This window comes from Dipodomys spectabilis, unplaced genomic scaffold (assembly GCF_019054845.1).
Source record: "Dipodomys spectabilis isolate Male_0828 unplaced genomic scaffold, ASM1905484v1 ptg000054l, whole genome shotgun sequence".
NCBI classification, from domain to species: domain Eukaryota; kingdom Metazoa; phylum Chordata; class Mammalia; order Rodentia; family Heteromyidae; genus Dipodomys; species Dipodomys spectabilis.
This window is the reverse complement of record NW_024870731.1, coordinates 18,396,506-18,414,050: the sequence shown is the minus strand read 5'-3', so window position 1 is coordinate 18,414,050 and position 17,545 is coordinate 18,396,506. Positions and strand designations below refer to the sequence as shown.

At 32.6% G+C, this 17,545-nt stretch overlaps 1 protein-coding gene across 2 annotated transcripts in view; it reads left to right on the top strand.

Annotated features, from left to right (window-relative positions):
- Top2b (DNA topoisomerase II beta) overlaps positions 1-17,545 on the top strand; it is a 63,369-nt gene that overhangs the window by 28,573 nt on the left and 17,251 nt on the right. For both annotated transcript variants that reach the window (XM_042680072.1, XM_042680071.1), the window contains exons 11-27: positions 538-676; positions 1,069-1,226; positions 1,385-1,510; positions 2,555-2,665; positions 2,749-2,854; positions 4,199-4,308; positions 4,626-4,718; positions 5,362-5,476; positions 7,353-7,474; positions 7,669-7,817; positions 8,799-9,030; positions 10,528-10,662; positions 11,275-11,475; positions 12,778-12,973; positions 13,118-13,209; positions 16,189-16,344; positions 16,491-16,574. In XM_042680072.1, coding sequence (XP_042536006.1) covers positions 538-676; positions 1,069-1,226; positions 1,385-1,510; positions 2,555-2,665; positions 2,749-2,854; positions 4,199-4,308; positions 4,626-4,718; positions 5,362-5,476; positions 7,353-7,474; positions 7,669-7,817; positions 8,799-9,030; positions 10,528-10,662; positions 11,275-11,475; positions 12,778-12,973; positions 13,118-13,209; positions 16,189-16,344; positions 16,491-16,574 — 2,325 coding nt within the window. The remainder of the gene's footprint in view (positions 1-537; positions 677-1,068; positions 1,227-1,384; positions 1,511-2,554; positions 2,666-2,748; positions 2,855-4,198; positions 4,309-4,625; positions 4,719-5,361; positions 5,477-7,352; positions 7,475-7,668; positions 7,818-8,798; positions 9,031-10,527; positions 10,663-11,274; positions 11,476-12,777; positions 12,974-13,117; positions 13,210-16,188; positions 16,345-16,490; positions 16,575-17,545) is intronic.

Sequence of the window (17,545 nt, the reverse complement as noted above, 5' to 3'; positions counted from 1 at the left end):
ATCACACTATTTAAAAAGTGATGCATAGTCATAAATTCCTAAATTTATCCTAATTTCCCTTTCTGTTAATATTTTTTATTTGCCTTGGGAATTCAAGATTCATAGTTTGTAGTGAAGAATATCAGAGATAATGTCTGGAATTTTCCAGCTTGTAAATTCATGAGTGGACCAGCTTTTACTCTATTAATTTTAACAAAATTAATATAAGAACAGTGTATATTCATTATGAAGTTTATTATAATTCTTCATATATGAATAGCTCTTCGTTCATGTTTGTCTTTCAGTACAATAGATCATAATGTATGTAGATGCCTGAATTAGTTTTACAAACTAGTTGCAGCAATATTTTTATTTTTTACTTATTAGTAAATCAATATAATACATGGTAACAGGCTAAATAAAATGTATTAGTATTATCATCATTATTTTACCTTAAAAATACCTATTCCAGCTTTGTCAGTAATAACCAGTATAAATTTTATTTAATTATGAATTTGGTTTATTATTATAGCATTGCTCTTTCATTTTTTTTTTAAGGCCTCTAATTGTGGCATTGTAGAAAGTATCTTGAATTGGGTAAAATTTAAGGCTCAGACTCAGCTGAATAAGAAGTGTTCATCAGTGAAATACAGTAAAATCAAAGGCATTCCCAAACTGGATGATGCTAATGATGCTGGTAAGATTCAGAATATTTTTGAAAGATATATTAACTTTTAATTTATAAAGTTTATAAAAATGTTTTGTTTAGATTGACATTTTTGTCTAGAGTAAAATTGATATTGCCATAGGTATCACATATTGCTAGATTTCAATGAATAGGAATTCAATAAATATATTTAATATTTAAATTGTGCTAAACATGATATGATTTAATCATTTACTGTTATTATTATTCTTTTTGCTTTATTTTTCTAATATATAGGATATATTAGAATATGGAGATAATATATATCATAGCCTATAGAATGTATCTATAGAGAGAATAAATCATATATACTCAAATATATAGAGACTATATATAATATACATTATGTTAATTTAAAATCTACATGATTTTTAACTTTTTAGGTGGCAAACATTCCTTGGAGTGTACATTGATATTGACAGAGGGAGACTCTGCTAAATCACTGGCGGTGTCTGGATTAGGTGTGATTGGACGAGACAGATATGGAGTCTTTCCACTCAGGGGTAAAATTCTTAATGTACGAGAAGCTTCTCACAAACAGGTTTGTATATCTATCTATATATATATATCCTACCATGTTTATGGTATTTCTAATATGTTACTAAAATTTTTGTATTATAAAATATAAATTTGGACTTACATTTCATATGTTTTAATGCTTTTAAAATACTTCCTCCTATACTTTTCTTTTTGACACAGATCATGGAAAATGCAGAAATAAACAATATTATTAAAATAGTTGGTCTACAATACAAGAAAAGCTATGATGACGCAGAATCTCTGAAAACCTTGCGTTATGGAAAGATTATGATTATGACTGACCAGGTTGGTTTGAAAGTTATTACATATTTACAATTTACAATTCGTAGTTTTAGATTTTTTCTTTTTAATTTGAAAATGCTAAAAACAGAGGGGTTGCAGGGATAAAGCCTACTGCTTTGGGAATGCTAGAGCTGTGCACTGAACCACATCCCCAGCTCTAGAAATTCAATTTTTAAGATAACATGTGTAAATGTGATAGTGTACAAACAAATTACAAAAACTACTTTACAGTGGAAAAACTTATGTGAAACACTTTTTTACTTAATTTTTCTATACCAATCATTGATTACTAAGTGATAGTATATTAAATAGTATTTTTAAGTGCAGTAAATATGAAAAGAGCAAGATGCAGTGTTGTCTTAGAGCAGCTAAATCTGTAAGTAGGAATGAAATGATAAATATGAGTGGGAAATTTGCTGGCATAAATGGAGATACAAAAAAATCAGGAGACTTATAAAAGGTAAATAATCAGGAAAAAATAAGAAACTAACTTCTTTTTTGGTAGTACTGTGGTTTGAACTTGACTTATGTTTAGAAAATAGACAAAAAAAAAAGAATCTCATGTGCATCCAATGGTGTATTTTAAAAGCATTTGAAGAGAAGTATCTCCAATGGGAAAAATGTTATATTGTTTTAAGCAGAAGCTTTGCAATTTTTATGTCAAGAACAATCTTGTGAATACCTATAACTCTGTGTTTCTTGTCCCACTACCCAACTAAGTGGCATTATAACAATGTTATATGTATTTTTTCATCTTTAAAGCCATTTATAAAACTTAGTGAAATCGAGTAATCTATAAAACAGTATATTTTGTAAGACCAAGAACATTGAATGTATCACTAGCTATGTTCCTTACTTGTATTTAAAAGAAAATTCTTTGGTATGACATCTAATGTGTAGTTTGTAAAATGTAGCTTTAAAATTTGAATGAAATTTTATTTCTCTGCCTTAGGTGATACATTTTTAAATTTGATTACAGCTGTATCTTAGCTATAATTAGTTATATTTTGTAAAACCTACAGAACTTTTTACTTTTCACTTATTTAGGATCAAGATGGCTCTCACATAAAAGGCTTGCTTATTAATTTCATTCATCACAATTGGCCATCACTTTTGAAGCATGGTTTTCTTGAAGAATTCATTACTCCTATTGTAAAGGTATTACTTACACTATTATATTTTTATACTGTTGTCTTAAAAGGTAGCAGAAACACTAATTTCTTTATTTAATTAATTTTAAGGCGAGCAAAAATAAGCAAGAACTTTCCTTCTATAGTATTCCTGAATTTGATGAGTGGAAGAAACATATAGAAAATCAGAAAGCCTGGAAAATAAAATACTACAAAGGTTTGTGTTTTAAAATATTTCAGTTTTGTGGAGTCATTACTTATTTAAATTTTGTAGAAAATTATATAATAATGAAGAATTATATAATAATGAAGATAATATGTACCTTACACAATTTCAGTGGCCTATCTTGGTTAATCGAAACCTCTTATTGCCACGATAGTTTGAAATAATTTACAGATTTTGTATTGCCTATAAGTACTCATGTATTTCTAAAAGAATAATAATACTTTTCTTTAAGAAGTCTATGTCTTAAATATCAGCCAATGTTAGAATTCCTTAATTGTATCCATATAAAAAGCATCATAGCATGAAATTTTAATGCAAACATATTACACCTTTTATGTTTTATTTTTTATTACATATATTTTAAGATCTAAGCACATTAGGTTTGGTTGGTATGATTTTTAGTCTCAGTATATTATCATTATTTTTTTTGGGGGGGGGGTCTGGTTGTGGGGCCTGAACTCTGGGCCTGGGCGCTGTCCCTCAGCTCTTCAGCTCAAGGCTAGCGCTCTACCACTTGAGCCACAGTGCCACTTCCGGCTTTTTTCTTTTTTCTTATGTGGTGCTGAGGAATCGAACTCAGGGCCTCAGGCAAGCAAGACAAGCGCTCTACCACTGAGCTACCTTCCCAGCTCCACTTCTGGCTTTTTTCTTTTTGCTTATGTGGTGCTGAGGAATCGAACCCAGGGCCTCATGCATGCAAGGCAAGCGCTCTATCGCTGAGCCACCTTCCCAGCCCCTCAGTATATTATTTTTAAAATATATTTTTGTCACAATTATCAAGCAAGTTGAGGCTATGGGTTGGTGGCGCACACCTCTAATTCCAACTATGTGGGTTATATAGGTAGGAAGATTGTAGTCTAAGGCTGGCTCTGGACAAGAGGAGAGCCTATTTGAAAAACAGCTGAAAGAAAAAAAGGGCTGAGGGAATGGTTCAAGTAGTAAAATACCTTTCTAGCAAGTTAAGGCCTGGAACTGAAAACTCTAGTACCACCAAGAGAAAAAAAAAATGAGTTTTGCTCTGTGTAATTCCCCATATCCTTAATTTTGCTAATTTTATCCCTTTCATTTCATATAATACACATATTGTTTTGTCCCCTTATTTTTTAGTTAACTGGTGGTCAGTTCAGAGGTAATCACATTTAACAGGTAGCATTGTATACTTGTGTTTGGAAAAATGTGATACCTGGTTTGTCTTTTCTTTTCTACTAAATTGATAAACTGGTACAGATGTTGCTAGCTTCATTTATCTTGTAACTTTCCTTACAGGCTTTTCTCTGTATGATTTTAAACAGCTATTAATATTTGTGACTCAGTACTATTTTTAAAATTCTGCAGGATTGGGTACCAGTACAGCTAAAGAAGCAAAGGAATATTTTGCTGATATGGAAAGGCATCGCATTTTGTTTAGATATGCTGGTCCTGAAGATGATGCAGCCATTACCCTGGTAATTAACCTCATGAAAAATAAATTGTTCATCCCCCTCTTTCCTATCTACTATACTTTTCTTCCCAGTCTTTGTTTCTTATGATAAGTTGCTTTTGAAATTCTAGCATTCAAAGTAGTGAATTTTAGTTATTTCCACAGATTATCCCTGGCTTTTATACTTCTTTAAGTGAAAGATTCTGTTAAGGTATATTTTTGATAAAAAACCATTTGAAATTAAGTTGCCAGAAATTAATTATTAGTTGTTTATAAATTTAAATTTGATAGTAGAATTAATTTTATTCTCAATATGTGAAATCATTACTTGTAATCTTTCAGGCATTCAGTAAGAAGAAGATTGATGACAGAAAAGAATGGCTAACAAATTTTATGGAAGACCGGAGACAGCGTAGGTTACATGGTTTGCCAGAGGTTAGTCACACAGAGCTGTGGCCTGACTTGGGAGGCTGAGGCTGGGAGGTTGTGGTGTGAGGCTAGTCTAGGCAAAAGATTAAGGAGACCTCCATCTCAATTAATAAGCAGTGAGGGAAGCTATAAGAAGGAGGATTGCAGGTAGGAGGGTTATGACCAAGCTAGACTGGGCAAAACTTGGGGGCCAGGAGTGTGGTTCAAGTGGCAAAGCACTTGCCTCACAAGCCCAAAGTTCACACTCTAGTACCATGAAAAAGAGTAGTTGAGCAAGATAATGAGTATATTTCTTATCAAGCATTGCTTGCTCATGTAATTATAACCCCTCTGTATGGTATTTTCACAATAAAAAAAAACCCTTAATAATAAAAAAAGAAGTTAATATAACATTTAGTTAAAAGAAATATTTCCTCCTGTCATATTCTAAAACAGAAGTATAGCTCAAATTATACAATCTCAATATGTACACAAATAAATGTCTGTTCCAATGTGTACGTTAAAAAGTTGCCATCTACTGCTCTGAAATAAATACAGACACTTGGATTTTAAAAGAAAAGAAAAAAAGAAAAAGAGTAGTTGTCTGGAAAAAAAGAGACTAAAACTTATGTATAGTAATGACAATATTGTTATTTGTCTTTTCTCCTAGCAATTTTTATATGGTACAGCAACAAAGCATTTGACTTACAATGATTTTATCAATAAAGAATTAATTCTTTTCTCAAACTCTGACAATGAAAGATCAATACCATCTCTTGTTGATGGTAAGTAAAAAAATCTTGCTCATTTTCTATGTTATTGAGTATTATTTAATTTCATCCTTATGATATACTTTTAAGTTCTTATTTGAACTCATAAAATGTGATTCAAAATACTAATTCAGGGGCTGGGAAGGTGCTCAGTGGTAGAGCGCTTGCCTTGCATGCCTGAGGCCCTGGGTTCAATTCCTCAGCACCACATAAGCAAAAAGAAAAAAGCCAGAAGTGGCACTGTGGCTCAAGTGGTAGAGCACTAACCTTGAGCTGAAGAGCTGAGGGACAGCACCCAGGCCCAGAGTTCAGGCCCCACGACCGGACCCTAAATAAATAAATACTAATTCAGAGGAATTTAAAGCTTGTTGTTAATTTTGAGGTATATTTTGGTAAGGATGAAGTCATTAATATTCTCTAATTTGAAATTTTTTAACTTTTGAATTTTTCAAGAAAATTTAACTTTAAGACTAATCTTCAAAGCTTTTGCCAAAGTTGATTATAAAATGGGATTTTGTTAATTTCTGAAACATGTATAAGAGAATACATTTTTAACATTTCTTTATACTTCATTAGCTAAACTCTAATGCTTTTGCTTTTATAACTTGCCAAAATTTAGAACCTAGTTAAAATAGATTTTGATCTCTTTTAGGATTAAAAAAAGCTTGTTATCTTTAAGTGGTTGTTATTCAACAAAGCGGTTTATGAATATAATTCATCTTGATCAGTGTCACCTCTTTCAAAGTTCTCACCCATCCTGCCTAAGCAAACCTAGAATTTTCTTTTCCACTTTAGAACTTTTAGCAAGTTTGTTGATCTTTGTGTTTCTTTGTTTTTCAGCTAACAGTCTTGTCCATCCATGTTCTTTAGCCTGAAGTTGTCTCCCCCACCATTTGTTAAGTTTCAGATAATTAAACTGTGTGCTCTTTCTTTTTTTTTTTTTTTTTTTTTGGGTCCGGTCGTGAGGCCTGAACTCTGGGCCTGGGTGCTGTCCCTCAGCTCTTCAGCTCAAGGCTAGCACTCTACCACTTGAGCCACAGCGCCACTTCCGGCTTTTTTCTTTTTGCTTATGTGGTGCTGAGGAATCAAACCCAGGGCCTCATGCATGCAAGGCAAGCGCTCTACCACTGAGCCACCTTCCCAGCCCCCTGTGTGCTCTTTCTTTACCTATCTGAATTTATCCTCAATTACATTATAAATTTCAAAGCAGTGACCATGTTTTACCATATTGTTTCTTTCCTCCTTACTCAATGAGGGTGACAGTAGTATATACTAAAATAAATTATTATTATATTAGTTTGCTTAGAAAAGGAAGAATACGGAGGAAGCAGAGTGCTTTCTTCATATTAAATCACATGTACCTTAGGATAATTCTGTAACAAAGCTTATTGTGTCACTACTCTGAGGACAGTGTGACTTCCAAATTTAGTAATTTGCTTAGTCACCTAGTAAATGGCCATGTTGGAATGAGTATCCAAATTTAAGATTCTATAGTCTTTTTAATTATTAATTACAATAGCAAAGTTGGATGAGTGTTTTTCTGATTTGGGATACTTCCTTAATAGTTGTCAGGCTAGTCATTTTGCTGATTCTTGAGTGACAGTTGACATTTTAGTCATGAGCACTTAGAAACTCTTACCAAATAAGCTTAGTGCCACTGAGTGGTTCTTAAGTCCAAAAGGTTATCTTTCAATTGATATCTCACTTTTAGAGTTAGAAATGTATTAGTGAACTCAGATTGTTGTACAATTTCAAGTACCAATTTTATTCATTCCTTCAAAACCATATCTTTGCTCTTTCCTCCTGAAATATATACAACATTGTTGCCACTAATTGTTACAACTGTATCTTAAGGTAATAATTTCAAGAGGATTGTTCTTTCTAAAAATAGGCTTTAAACCAGGCCAAAGAAAAGTCTTGTTTACTTGTTTCAAGAGGAATGATAAACGTGAAGTGAAAGTTGCCCAGTTGGCGGGGTCTGTTGCTGAAATGTCTGCGTATCATCATGGAGAAGTAAGTATTGAGATTGGACTTAACTGGAACTCATTATTGACATGATAAATGATTATTATTCATATGAAATATTTTTATTTTTAATCAAGTCTACAGAAGTATGATAGAATTGAGAGTTTTTAATTGCTAATTAAGGAATAGTTATAGAAAACTTAGAACATTAATGTTGTGTTCTGTTTTATTCTATTCTGTAGCAAGCATTGATGATGACTATAGTGAATTTGGCTCAGAACTTTGTGGGAAGTAACAACATTAACTTGCTTCAGCCGATTGGTCAGTTTGGAACTCGGCTTCATGGTGGCAAAGATGCTGCAAGCCCTCGTTATATTTTCACAATGTTAAGGTAAACATTTGCTGATTTAATGGTAGAAAGTTCAGTTGAAGTTTGTAGGTATAAATGAAAAATTTATAGAATCGGAACTGTGGAGAGATATGATTACCTATTTTTCTATTGAGGGTGAACGTTCAAAATATTTCATAAAATATAATTAAGTCAGCCGGGCGCCGGTGGCTCACGCCTGTAATCCTAGCTACTCAGGAGGCTGAGATCTGAGGATTACGGTCCAAAGCCAGCCCAGGTAGGAAAGTCGTGAGACTCTTCTGGATTTGTTTTTTTTTTCGTCCCGTCTTGGGGCCTGAACTCTGGGCCTGGGCGCTGTCCCTCAGCTCTTCAGCTCAAGGCTAGAGCTCTACCACTTGAGCCATAGCGCCATTTCCTGCTTTTTTCTTATGTGGTGCTGAGGAATCGAACCCAGGGCCGCAGGCATGCAAGGCAGGCGCTCTACCACTGAGCCACCTTCCCAGCCCCATGAGACTCTTATCTCCAATAAACCTTTAGAAAACCAGAAGTGGCGCTGTGGCTCAAGAGGTAGAGCACTCGCCTTGAGCTGAAGAGCACAGGGACAGCGCCCGAGCCCAGAGTTCAAGCCCCACGACCGACCAAAAAAAAAAAAATTGTCTCCGGACATTTTTATAAGTTCTTGACAAAATCAGTCTTAAAAAGTGTAAAGATTTTTTTTCCCCACTTAGCCTTATTTCTTAGTTATGGGTGATACGTTTTGTTCACAATGCTAGGACATTGGTAGAGATAAAGAATGTAAGTAGGTAATTATGTGCATACATATGTAAAATAGAGCAATTTTTTTCTGGCCTTGTGCTTGAGAGAAATATGTACTTAGTAATAATAGGTAATTAGATAAATTTTGTTGAATAATGGCATCTAAATTATAAAATATAGGAGATTTTTCTGAAATGTAAACTGTTTATCGAGTTTTATTTCTCAAAGCCATACAACTTTCTATACTTTCTTTTTTCTTTTTGTTAGCTCTTTAGCAAGACTTCTTTTTCCTGCTGTGGATGACAACTTGCTTAAGTTCCTTTATGATGATAATCAACGAGTAGAGCCTGAGTGGTATATTCCCATTATCCCCATGGTTTTAATAAATGGTGCTGAGGGCATTGGTACTGGATGGGCTTGTAAACTGCCCAACTATGATGCTAGGGAAATTGTGAACAATGTCAGACGAATGCTAGAAGGATTGGATCCTCATCCCATGGTAATTTTTTTAGAATTTGTTGCTTATATTGTTTATTTAACAAATGATAATCGGTAAAAGGCAAAAGTTCAGTCATTTTAGAAAAATGATGAAACATTTTTATTTTAGAATGACTGTAGATACTAAAGACCTTATTAGAGTGCAGCTTGATATGTGCTTACAAATAAAAGAGAAATGAATGTGTCTGGAGGTTAAGTTTTGTGGGGAAAATTGTTTATTGAAATTTAAAAATAAAGACATTAAAAATATTAAAAAATAATTCAAGTACCCGAATTATATAGAAAAGACTGCTTTTGTGATAATATTTTATTTTTATTCTTATGTGCCAAGTCATGAAAATTTTCCTTATTTTCTACTTATTAAAAATATTAATGCTCATGTGCATGTAGATATAATATTTTGGTATATTCAGTTTTTGTATTTTAAAATAAAAATTATTATGAGTATGATTTGCAATTTTTCTTGAAATAATTCAAAATACTTATTCTAAAGTGGTTCTTCTAGAAGCATCAAATTATTTTCTGATGATTGTGTTTTAATTTTACTGTTTTAATTAAACTGTTTCAGGTACATTTTTAGAATGTTGGACCCAGAGTATGTTATCAATACATAAATGGGTGCCTAGTATGTATGTGACAATGATAGAGTTTACCTATGGCTTCTGACTTCTAGAAATTAATCTGTTGTCAGGATAAGACATTAGGATTTAAAATTTACAGAAGTGAAAGATGTTAATTGCTTGGTTTGCTGGAAGAAATGTCCTGTAGTATACAACTAATTTCTTGGTGATAATAACAAGTACCAATTTTAGAAGAGGGAGTGAGTTTTTATAATTTGGCTAAAAAGGGGTTATGTGGGAGTGAGTTGGATATATTTCTATCTTGTTGTTCTTTATTACTCTTCTTACACAGGATTCAATCATGGAGCTTCACTTTAATAAACTTGTTTAATAATAGTCATCCCCAAAGGATCCACCTGTATTTAGACAACATAGATTTAGTTTCTACCCTCTCAACACCTCAACAGTGGAGATTAGATTTCCATACATGAAGACTTGGGATACTAAAACCATATCTAAACCACAACAGATAGAAGGAATTGTTCAAATATTTCAGCAAAATGCCAGAAAAGAGTAGTGGTTCTGCAGGGCAAATTATTGGATGGAAATTAGAAACTTAAGATTGGGCCCAGATACAAGTAGTTTGAATTTAAAGAAGGAATTATGGAGACAGTAATCTGAAAAAATTATGATCCTAGAAATACTATGAAAGATGGTGCTAAAATTTTGAGATTGAACAATGTTCATTTTATACTAAAGAAGCAATAAATTCAAGATTGAGTGGCAATTTTGAGAGGGACAGTTGAAAATAAACAATTCTGTTTCAGTCACCTTAATTTAATTTTCCATAAAATTAAACTGTAAACTGTCATTCAAATTTGGTACTAGTATTCCAGATCAAAGTCAAGCCTCTGTGTTATTTCCATTTTTCTCTGTAGCTTCCAAACTACAAAAATTTTAAAGGCACAATCCAGGAACTTGGTCAAAACCAGTATGCAGTTAGTGGTGAAATTTTCGTGGTGGATAGAAACACAGTAGAAATTACAGAGCTTCCAGTTAGAACCTGGACACAGGTTAGTATAAATATACAAACTGTGTATAAGACAGATATTACATTAACAGTTCTTTCTGCTAAGAATAATTCATAATTATTTGCTTTAATCTGTATAATTAATTCTCATATATTTATCCAATTACTTGAATTTGTGCCTTGAATTTTCAAATAACAATAAAAATCTTTTAAGTTTATATAATATGGTATGACTTTGGTGAGTGCTTTTTTAGAGACTATATTTTTGTACTTACCTTTAAATGACTAGAATGAGATACGTGTAGTAATAAATGGTATTTTAAATCCTTATAAATGTAGTCGACAAATTCATGTAAGTTAGCATAAACTTTTATAAATCTAAATGTATACATGCCATCTGTAATCTCTGGTTGATATAATCTTCCTTATATCATTTGTAGTATGAGTAGATTAGGACCATTATCTTTTTGTATGTCTTTTCAGACCCCTGAGAATATTCCCATTTATCGCTGTAGTGATTGAACAGGAGATAATAGCATTGGTGATTACCCCTTCACTCTTCTACCCAGAGCTGAGAAGTTTTAAGATGGTGTGACTTCTGAGAACATGATAGTGCATCATAAAAATAATTGCTTGTTTTCAAATTTTTTTACAGGTATACAAGGAACAGGTTTTAGAACCTATGCTGAATGGAACAGATAAAACACCAGCATTAATTTCTGATTATAAAGAATATCATACTGATACAACTGTGAAATTTGTGGTGAAAATGACAGAAGAGAAACTAGCGCAAGCAGAAGCTGCTGGATTACATAAAGTTTTTAAACTTCAAACTACTCTTACTTGCAATTCTATGGTAATTTTTTAGATATACTGTTAACTTTGTTTCTCTTGAATGACATATGTTAGGTTGCTGTGATTGAAGCATGATAAAAGAGTAGTTATAATAAGCCTCAATCACTTTCCTATGCAACTGGAGAAGAATCTTGGGATACATTCCTTTGTTCTGCTATTACAACCCTTACATTCAAATGTACACCTATACATCTCTGCTTGAACACACAGGAGATGTGTGTGTGTGTATGTGTGTGTGTAGTACCTTTACATTTACTGCTAGGACTTGTAATAATAATTGTTACAGGGTTTGTATGTACCTTATGCCTATCTCTCAGCATTTTAACTGTAGACTATCACTTCACAACTCTAATGGGTTTCATTAAACTTGTATATTTGTGGTTATGATATAATCAGGGAGGAAGGTACAGAGTTAATTTGTATGGTCATCCAACTTATATTCTAAATTAGCTTTTAGATTTAAAGTAGATTATAAGAAGAAAAAGTCCAAAAATTGCATAGCAGTTGAATAAAACTATCATAATTTGTTAGGAAAGGTACAGTGGGAAGATAGAGAATTTGAATAATTGAGTTATAGAACAAGTCATTATAAAAGGGAGTGGTAGGGCTGGTAAGGTGGCTCAGTGGTAGAGCGCTTGCCTTGTATGCCTCAGCGCCACATAAGCAAAAAGAAAAATGCCGGAAGTGGCGCTGTGGCTCAAGTGGTAGAGTGCTAGCCTTGAGCTGAAGAGCTGAGGGACAGCACCCAGGCCCAGAGTTCAAGCCCCATGACCGGAACCAAAAAAACAACAACAGGGGAGTGGTAAATAAACTTCAACTGAGTATTTGAAGGAGAACAAACCTTAACATTTTAAAGCTTAAAAGAAGAATATATATAAGCTGGTCACCTAATCCTACCTACTCAGAAGACCCAGATGTAAGGATCATGGTTGGAAGCCAGCCCAGGCAGCCAGGCAGGAAAGTCCATGAGACTCTTATCTCCAATTAATCATCAGAAAACAAAACAAAATAAAAACACAGAATTGGCTCTGTGGCTCCAAGTGGTAGAGTGCTAGCCTTGAGCACAAAGAGGCTCAGGGACAGTGCCCAAGTCCCGAGTTCAAACCCCATCACCGTACAAACAAAAAAAGAATATATATTTTTAGTTCAGGGAAGACATTTTTCTTAAATAGTTTGAGTGCCTTTAAGAACCTTAAGAAAAAAAGACTTATTTTTGTCTCATATCTTAAATACTGTAGCTGTTACATAAGTTAGAATAGCAGTACAGATTTATTGAATTTATAAAATCTTGTGTTTTACTTAGGTACTCTTTGATCATATGGGATGTCTGAAGAAATATGAAACTGTGCAAGATATTCTGAAAGAATTCTTTGATTTACGATTAAGTTATTATGGTTTACGAAAGGAATGGCTTGTGGGAATGTTGGGAGCAGAATCTACAAAGCTTAACAATCAAGCTCGTTTCATTTTAGAGAAGATACAAGGGAAAATTACTATAGGTAAGATTAACCTTTAAAAAATTTGAACAGTAATTAAAATGGAAAAAATCTTTATTAATAAAAGACATTTTTTATCAGTAGAATATAAACAAATACAAATTGAATCTCTTTTCTTGATCCTAACTTTATTTTTCCCTCACATAGAGAATAGGTCAAAGAAAGATTTGATTCAAATGTTAGTCCAGAGAGGTTATGAATCTGACCCAGTGAAAGCCTGGAAAGAAGCACAAGAAAAGGTAATCATTTGCAGAAAAAGACATTTAGAGAAGCTTTTAAAAGCAACTTCCAAAACAAACAACAAACCACCCAGTCCCTAAAACTTAAATTTAGTATTGGTAAAGCAACTGAGTTGGCTGTTTGGAGACTGAAGTCTTCTGTTTATCCACAGAACAGATACAGTAAAGGAATTTGCAGTGCACACTCACCACAAAGTACTTGGCCAGTGTGACTCAACCAGGGCCTGGAGAAATGACTCCAGGTTTAAGAAGGTAGCTCAGTCTCCTTGGCCTTTTCTTCTGAGCCTGCCATTAAAAGGGTGTCATTTGTGGTGGTGGTTTTTGTGAAATGTATGTCTACTGTCTGGGAATGAGACTGGTAGCACTCAAAATCATTTCACAGTGTTCAGTCTATGGTCACAATATGGCATCTGGTCACCACTCACTTGATAGGATTTTGATTAAGGTTGGGAACATGAGGGACAAAGTGCTTTTATTGAATAGTATTTATTGATCACCAAACATGTGTTTTACCCATGCTTAAGAGAACTGCAGATTAAACACCTGGTACTTTATTAATTAAAGTGTCTGTTTTGAAACAAAGTACTATTATTAACTCAGAGGATGAAATATTGAACCTTTGAGAATATCCTTGATAGTTTCTTGATGTTGTATATACCTAAAAGAAAACTTTTCAAAGGCAATACAAATTAAGATTGAGAACAGATGTAGAAAAGGAAAATCTTCAATCTTTTCGGACATTTATGTAGATTATATATAAAAAAGTTACCATCTTTTAGAAATAATTGATTGTATTATATAATTTGAACTGAAATTTTAAGCTTCTTTACATTTAAGAGTTCTCAATCATGTTTTTACCCAACTACATGGAAATATTTCTTTTGTTATTATTTAATCTTTTTCAATTTTGGGGTCAATAAATACATACATTAAAGTGAGTAAAATTAAAATAAATTCTATAGTGGGGTAATTGCATAATAAAATAACAGGTTTACTCACCATTTGAAGAAAATAAGGGTAGCATGTAGAGTTATGGTGACTGGAGCATTCTGTTTTCCTCTCAGATGTGTTTTATGAAATTCCAAATTATGGTTTATTTACTACTCACCCTTCTGTACTATTGTCAGTTTAAACTATATCTTTAAAAATGTTATCTAGTAAACTAAGGATTTAATGCTTAGTTTTAAAAGATAATGGAATCTAGGGTTTTAGAATACCTTTCTGTGGAGGCAGAATTCATGGGTAAAGGTTAGCTTGGTTTCAGTAATTGCATTATCACTATCAAAATATTTTCAGCATCTTAGCCATGTGCACACTTGAAGAGGGTTCAGGTAACAAAGGAACTGCTTTTACAAGAGCATCCTATTATATAGATTTGAGAAAGAAAATTTGAATTATAAAGCAGCTAATTAGAAGATCAAGGTGTTTTCCTAAAATATAATGAAATTCTATAATTAAAACTTGAAAACGTTATTTGCATTGACTTGTGACACTTTTTCTTAGTCATATTCCTGTTGACAATGAAATGCACATTTATTCAGAGTGTTCACTAACATTACCTTAGCTATCATCAAAACCTAGATCAAATGACTTTTTTGAAGTATTGGTCTACACAGGATTTTTTTTTTTTTTTTTGTCGGTCGTGGGGCTTGGGCACTGTCCCTTAGCTCTTCAGCTCAAGGCGAGCACTCTACCGCTTGAGCCACAGCTCCACTTCCTACACAGGATTTTATTACACCCTAATTTCTTATAATAGGCTAAATACTCCATAGTAACATATTATCTCATGAAGAACCTTAAAAACGGTAGACTAATTGGTTTGTCCTAAATTATCTAGTTATTAACCATCTATCAATTCAACCACAATATTCCTTATTTGGCTAAGGTTGCTTAATTGAACTTAATGGTTTTGTTTATGTGATGGAGCATCTTGCTTTGTAATGCCAATTTTTACCCTTTTATTTTTAAAGTACACCTAAATTTTAGGTTGTATAAATACATTATTTTATTTAAAAATTGAAATTGTAAAGATATTATTTTTGGTTTGTTACCAAATGTGAACTTTTAGCTTGATGGAGTTCCATGATTAACTTAGTCACTTTAAAAATTACTTATTTATTTAGTACTGGCACTGGCGCTTGAACTCAGGGCCTTTTGCTCTCTAGCTTAGCTTTTTCATTTAAGGCTGGTCCTCTACCACTGAGCTATACCTCCAGTTCTTTAGTAATTTTTAACAATCTTAGGGCCTTAACCAATTTAGAGGCAATTTTATTTAATGCCTATTTTTATTATTAAACTTTTGAAAATAATCCCGCTTAAAATTACTTTCCTTAATTCATTGTATTTTAAATTTTAATATAAGCCTAAGATGATTTTGTTTTTATGAAAAAAACCTTCTGAATACAATTTCCACAAAACCCTGACACTTCTTACTCTAATTAATTAACTCTTAAATTCTTTAGTGAACTTCCTTTTTTACTCCTCACATGAGTATTCCTGCCTTAGAGAATTTTCTTAGCCAAGTGTATTTCAATTTTCATAAGTGATTTATTCTGGGTTTCAAATTACTCATTCACCAGTATAAAAATCTTAACAATATGCAATGATAAGACATTCTACTCTGAGATGCAAGATGTAATGTCTTCTCCATTTTAAGATACAGTGTTTTCTCACTAATTTTAAATTGTAGTGCCTTCTCATTTTATTTCTTTTTATCAATTTCATAGGTAAATAGGGACTAAATAAATATTCCATCTCAAGATTTTATTGTGTAATTTCAGAAAAATCTTAAACGTTTTCACTAGATAGTAAGTGTTTATAGGTAACTTTGCAAGTAATCTAAGTAACTCCACCATCCTGGAGGTATAGCATTAATAAACAGTATAGCTTTTGCTGAATTCCTAACTCAATATTCTATAAATTTAAGCATTGATTTGATATTATACAGGAATTTAATATAAAGTTTATTATTTTTTACAGGCAGCAGAAGAGGAAGAAACACAAAACCAGCATGATGATAGTTCCTCTGACTCAGGAACTCCTTCAGGCCCTGATTTTAATTATATTTTAAATATGTCTCTGTGGTCTCTTACTAAAGAAAAAGTTGAAGAGCTCATTAAACAGAGAGATACAAAAGTATGAACTCTTGTGGGTTAAATAATTTGGAACTATTTCAGTATTACCCATATCTTTGATTTTCTTTTTCCAAAAATAAGTATTTTGATTTACTTTATATATTTAAAAACTATTGACTGTTAAACTCTACTACCCTTTTATTATAGGGACGAGAGGTCAATGATCTTAAAAGAAAATCTCCTTCAGATCTTTGGAAAGAAGATTTAGCAGCATTTGTTGAAGAATTGGATGTATGTTAAATCTCTATTAAAATATTTGGAAAAATAGTGCTTGCGAGATAACAATGAAAATTCTTTTAAAATTACCTCAGAATTTCCTTTAACTGTGTTATTGAATTTATTAGCTAAGATTAAGCTAGCTATAACTCTATGAAATTATAAAAGAAAAGCTGTTTCTAGTGTGGTTGAATATAAATGCTATTGAGTTTTAATTCTATTAGTTATAATGTCTTAACTAATTTGTAATTTAGCTCATTGGTTTAGTTTAATGTTTTCTTAGGTATATGGCCAATATGAATATGGATGTAAGTTCTTCGATTTAAGAGAAGAATGATAATCTCTTTAGACTGTTATTTCAGTAATTTTTTTGTTAAAACCTTATTTTCTCCAAGTAAAATCTCAATTAAAAAATAGAAGAAAAAGTAAAGATAAGAAATGTAAACTTTTTCTGAATCTGCCCACTTAAAGTGCTAAAATTAATAGCATCAGTATGAATGTTTTATTATTCCATAGACCCCATAAGTGCAATATGACTCCATTTCCTTCATAAAGTGGAGATTTATAGGCTTAATTGTGGTTTGAACTCAGGACATTGTACTTGCGAGGCAAGTGTCCCAGCCCTCTTTTTCCTTTAGTTTTATTTCAGATAGTGACTTGAGTTTTTGCCTGGGCCTAGCTCCTGCATCTTCTTCCCAGTGCTTCTTGTGTAGCTGGAATTAAAGACAAGAACCACACCTGGTTTGTTTGTTGAATTGGATAGTCTCACTAAATTTTTGCCTGGGTTGACCTTCAACTGTATTCTTCCTCTCCTCTTTCCAAGTGGCTAGGATTATAAACATGAGCCACTGTGCCCAACTAATCACTTGTTTTTTTAAGTGATAACTACATAGTAGGTGCTTTATAAATTACTTGTTATTTCTTAAGAATATTAGTTAATAGACGTGCCAACAGTGAAATTCAGGTCTATCTGATTTCAAAGCTTA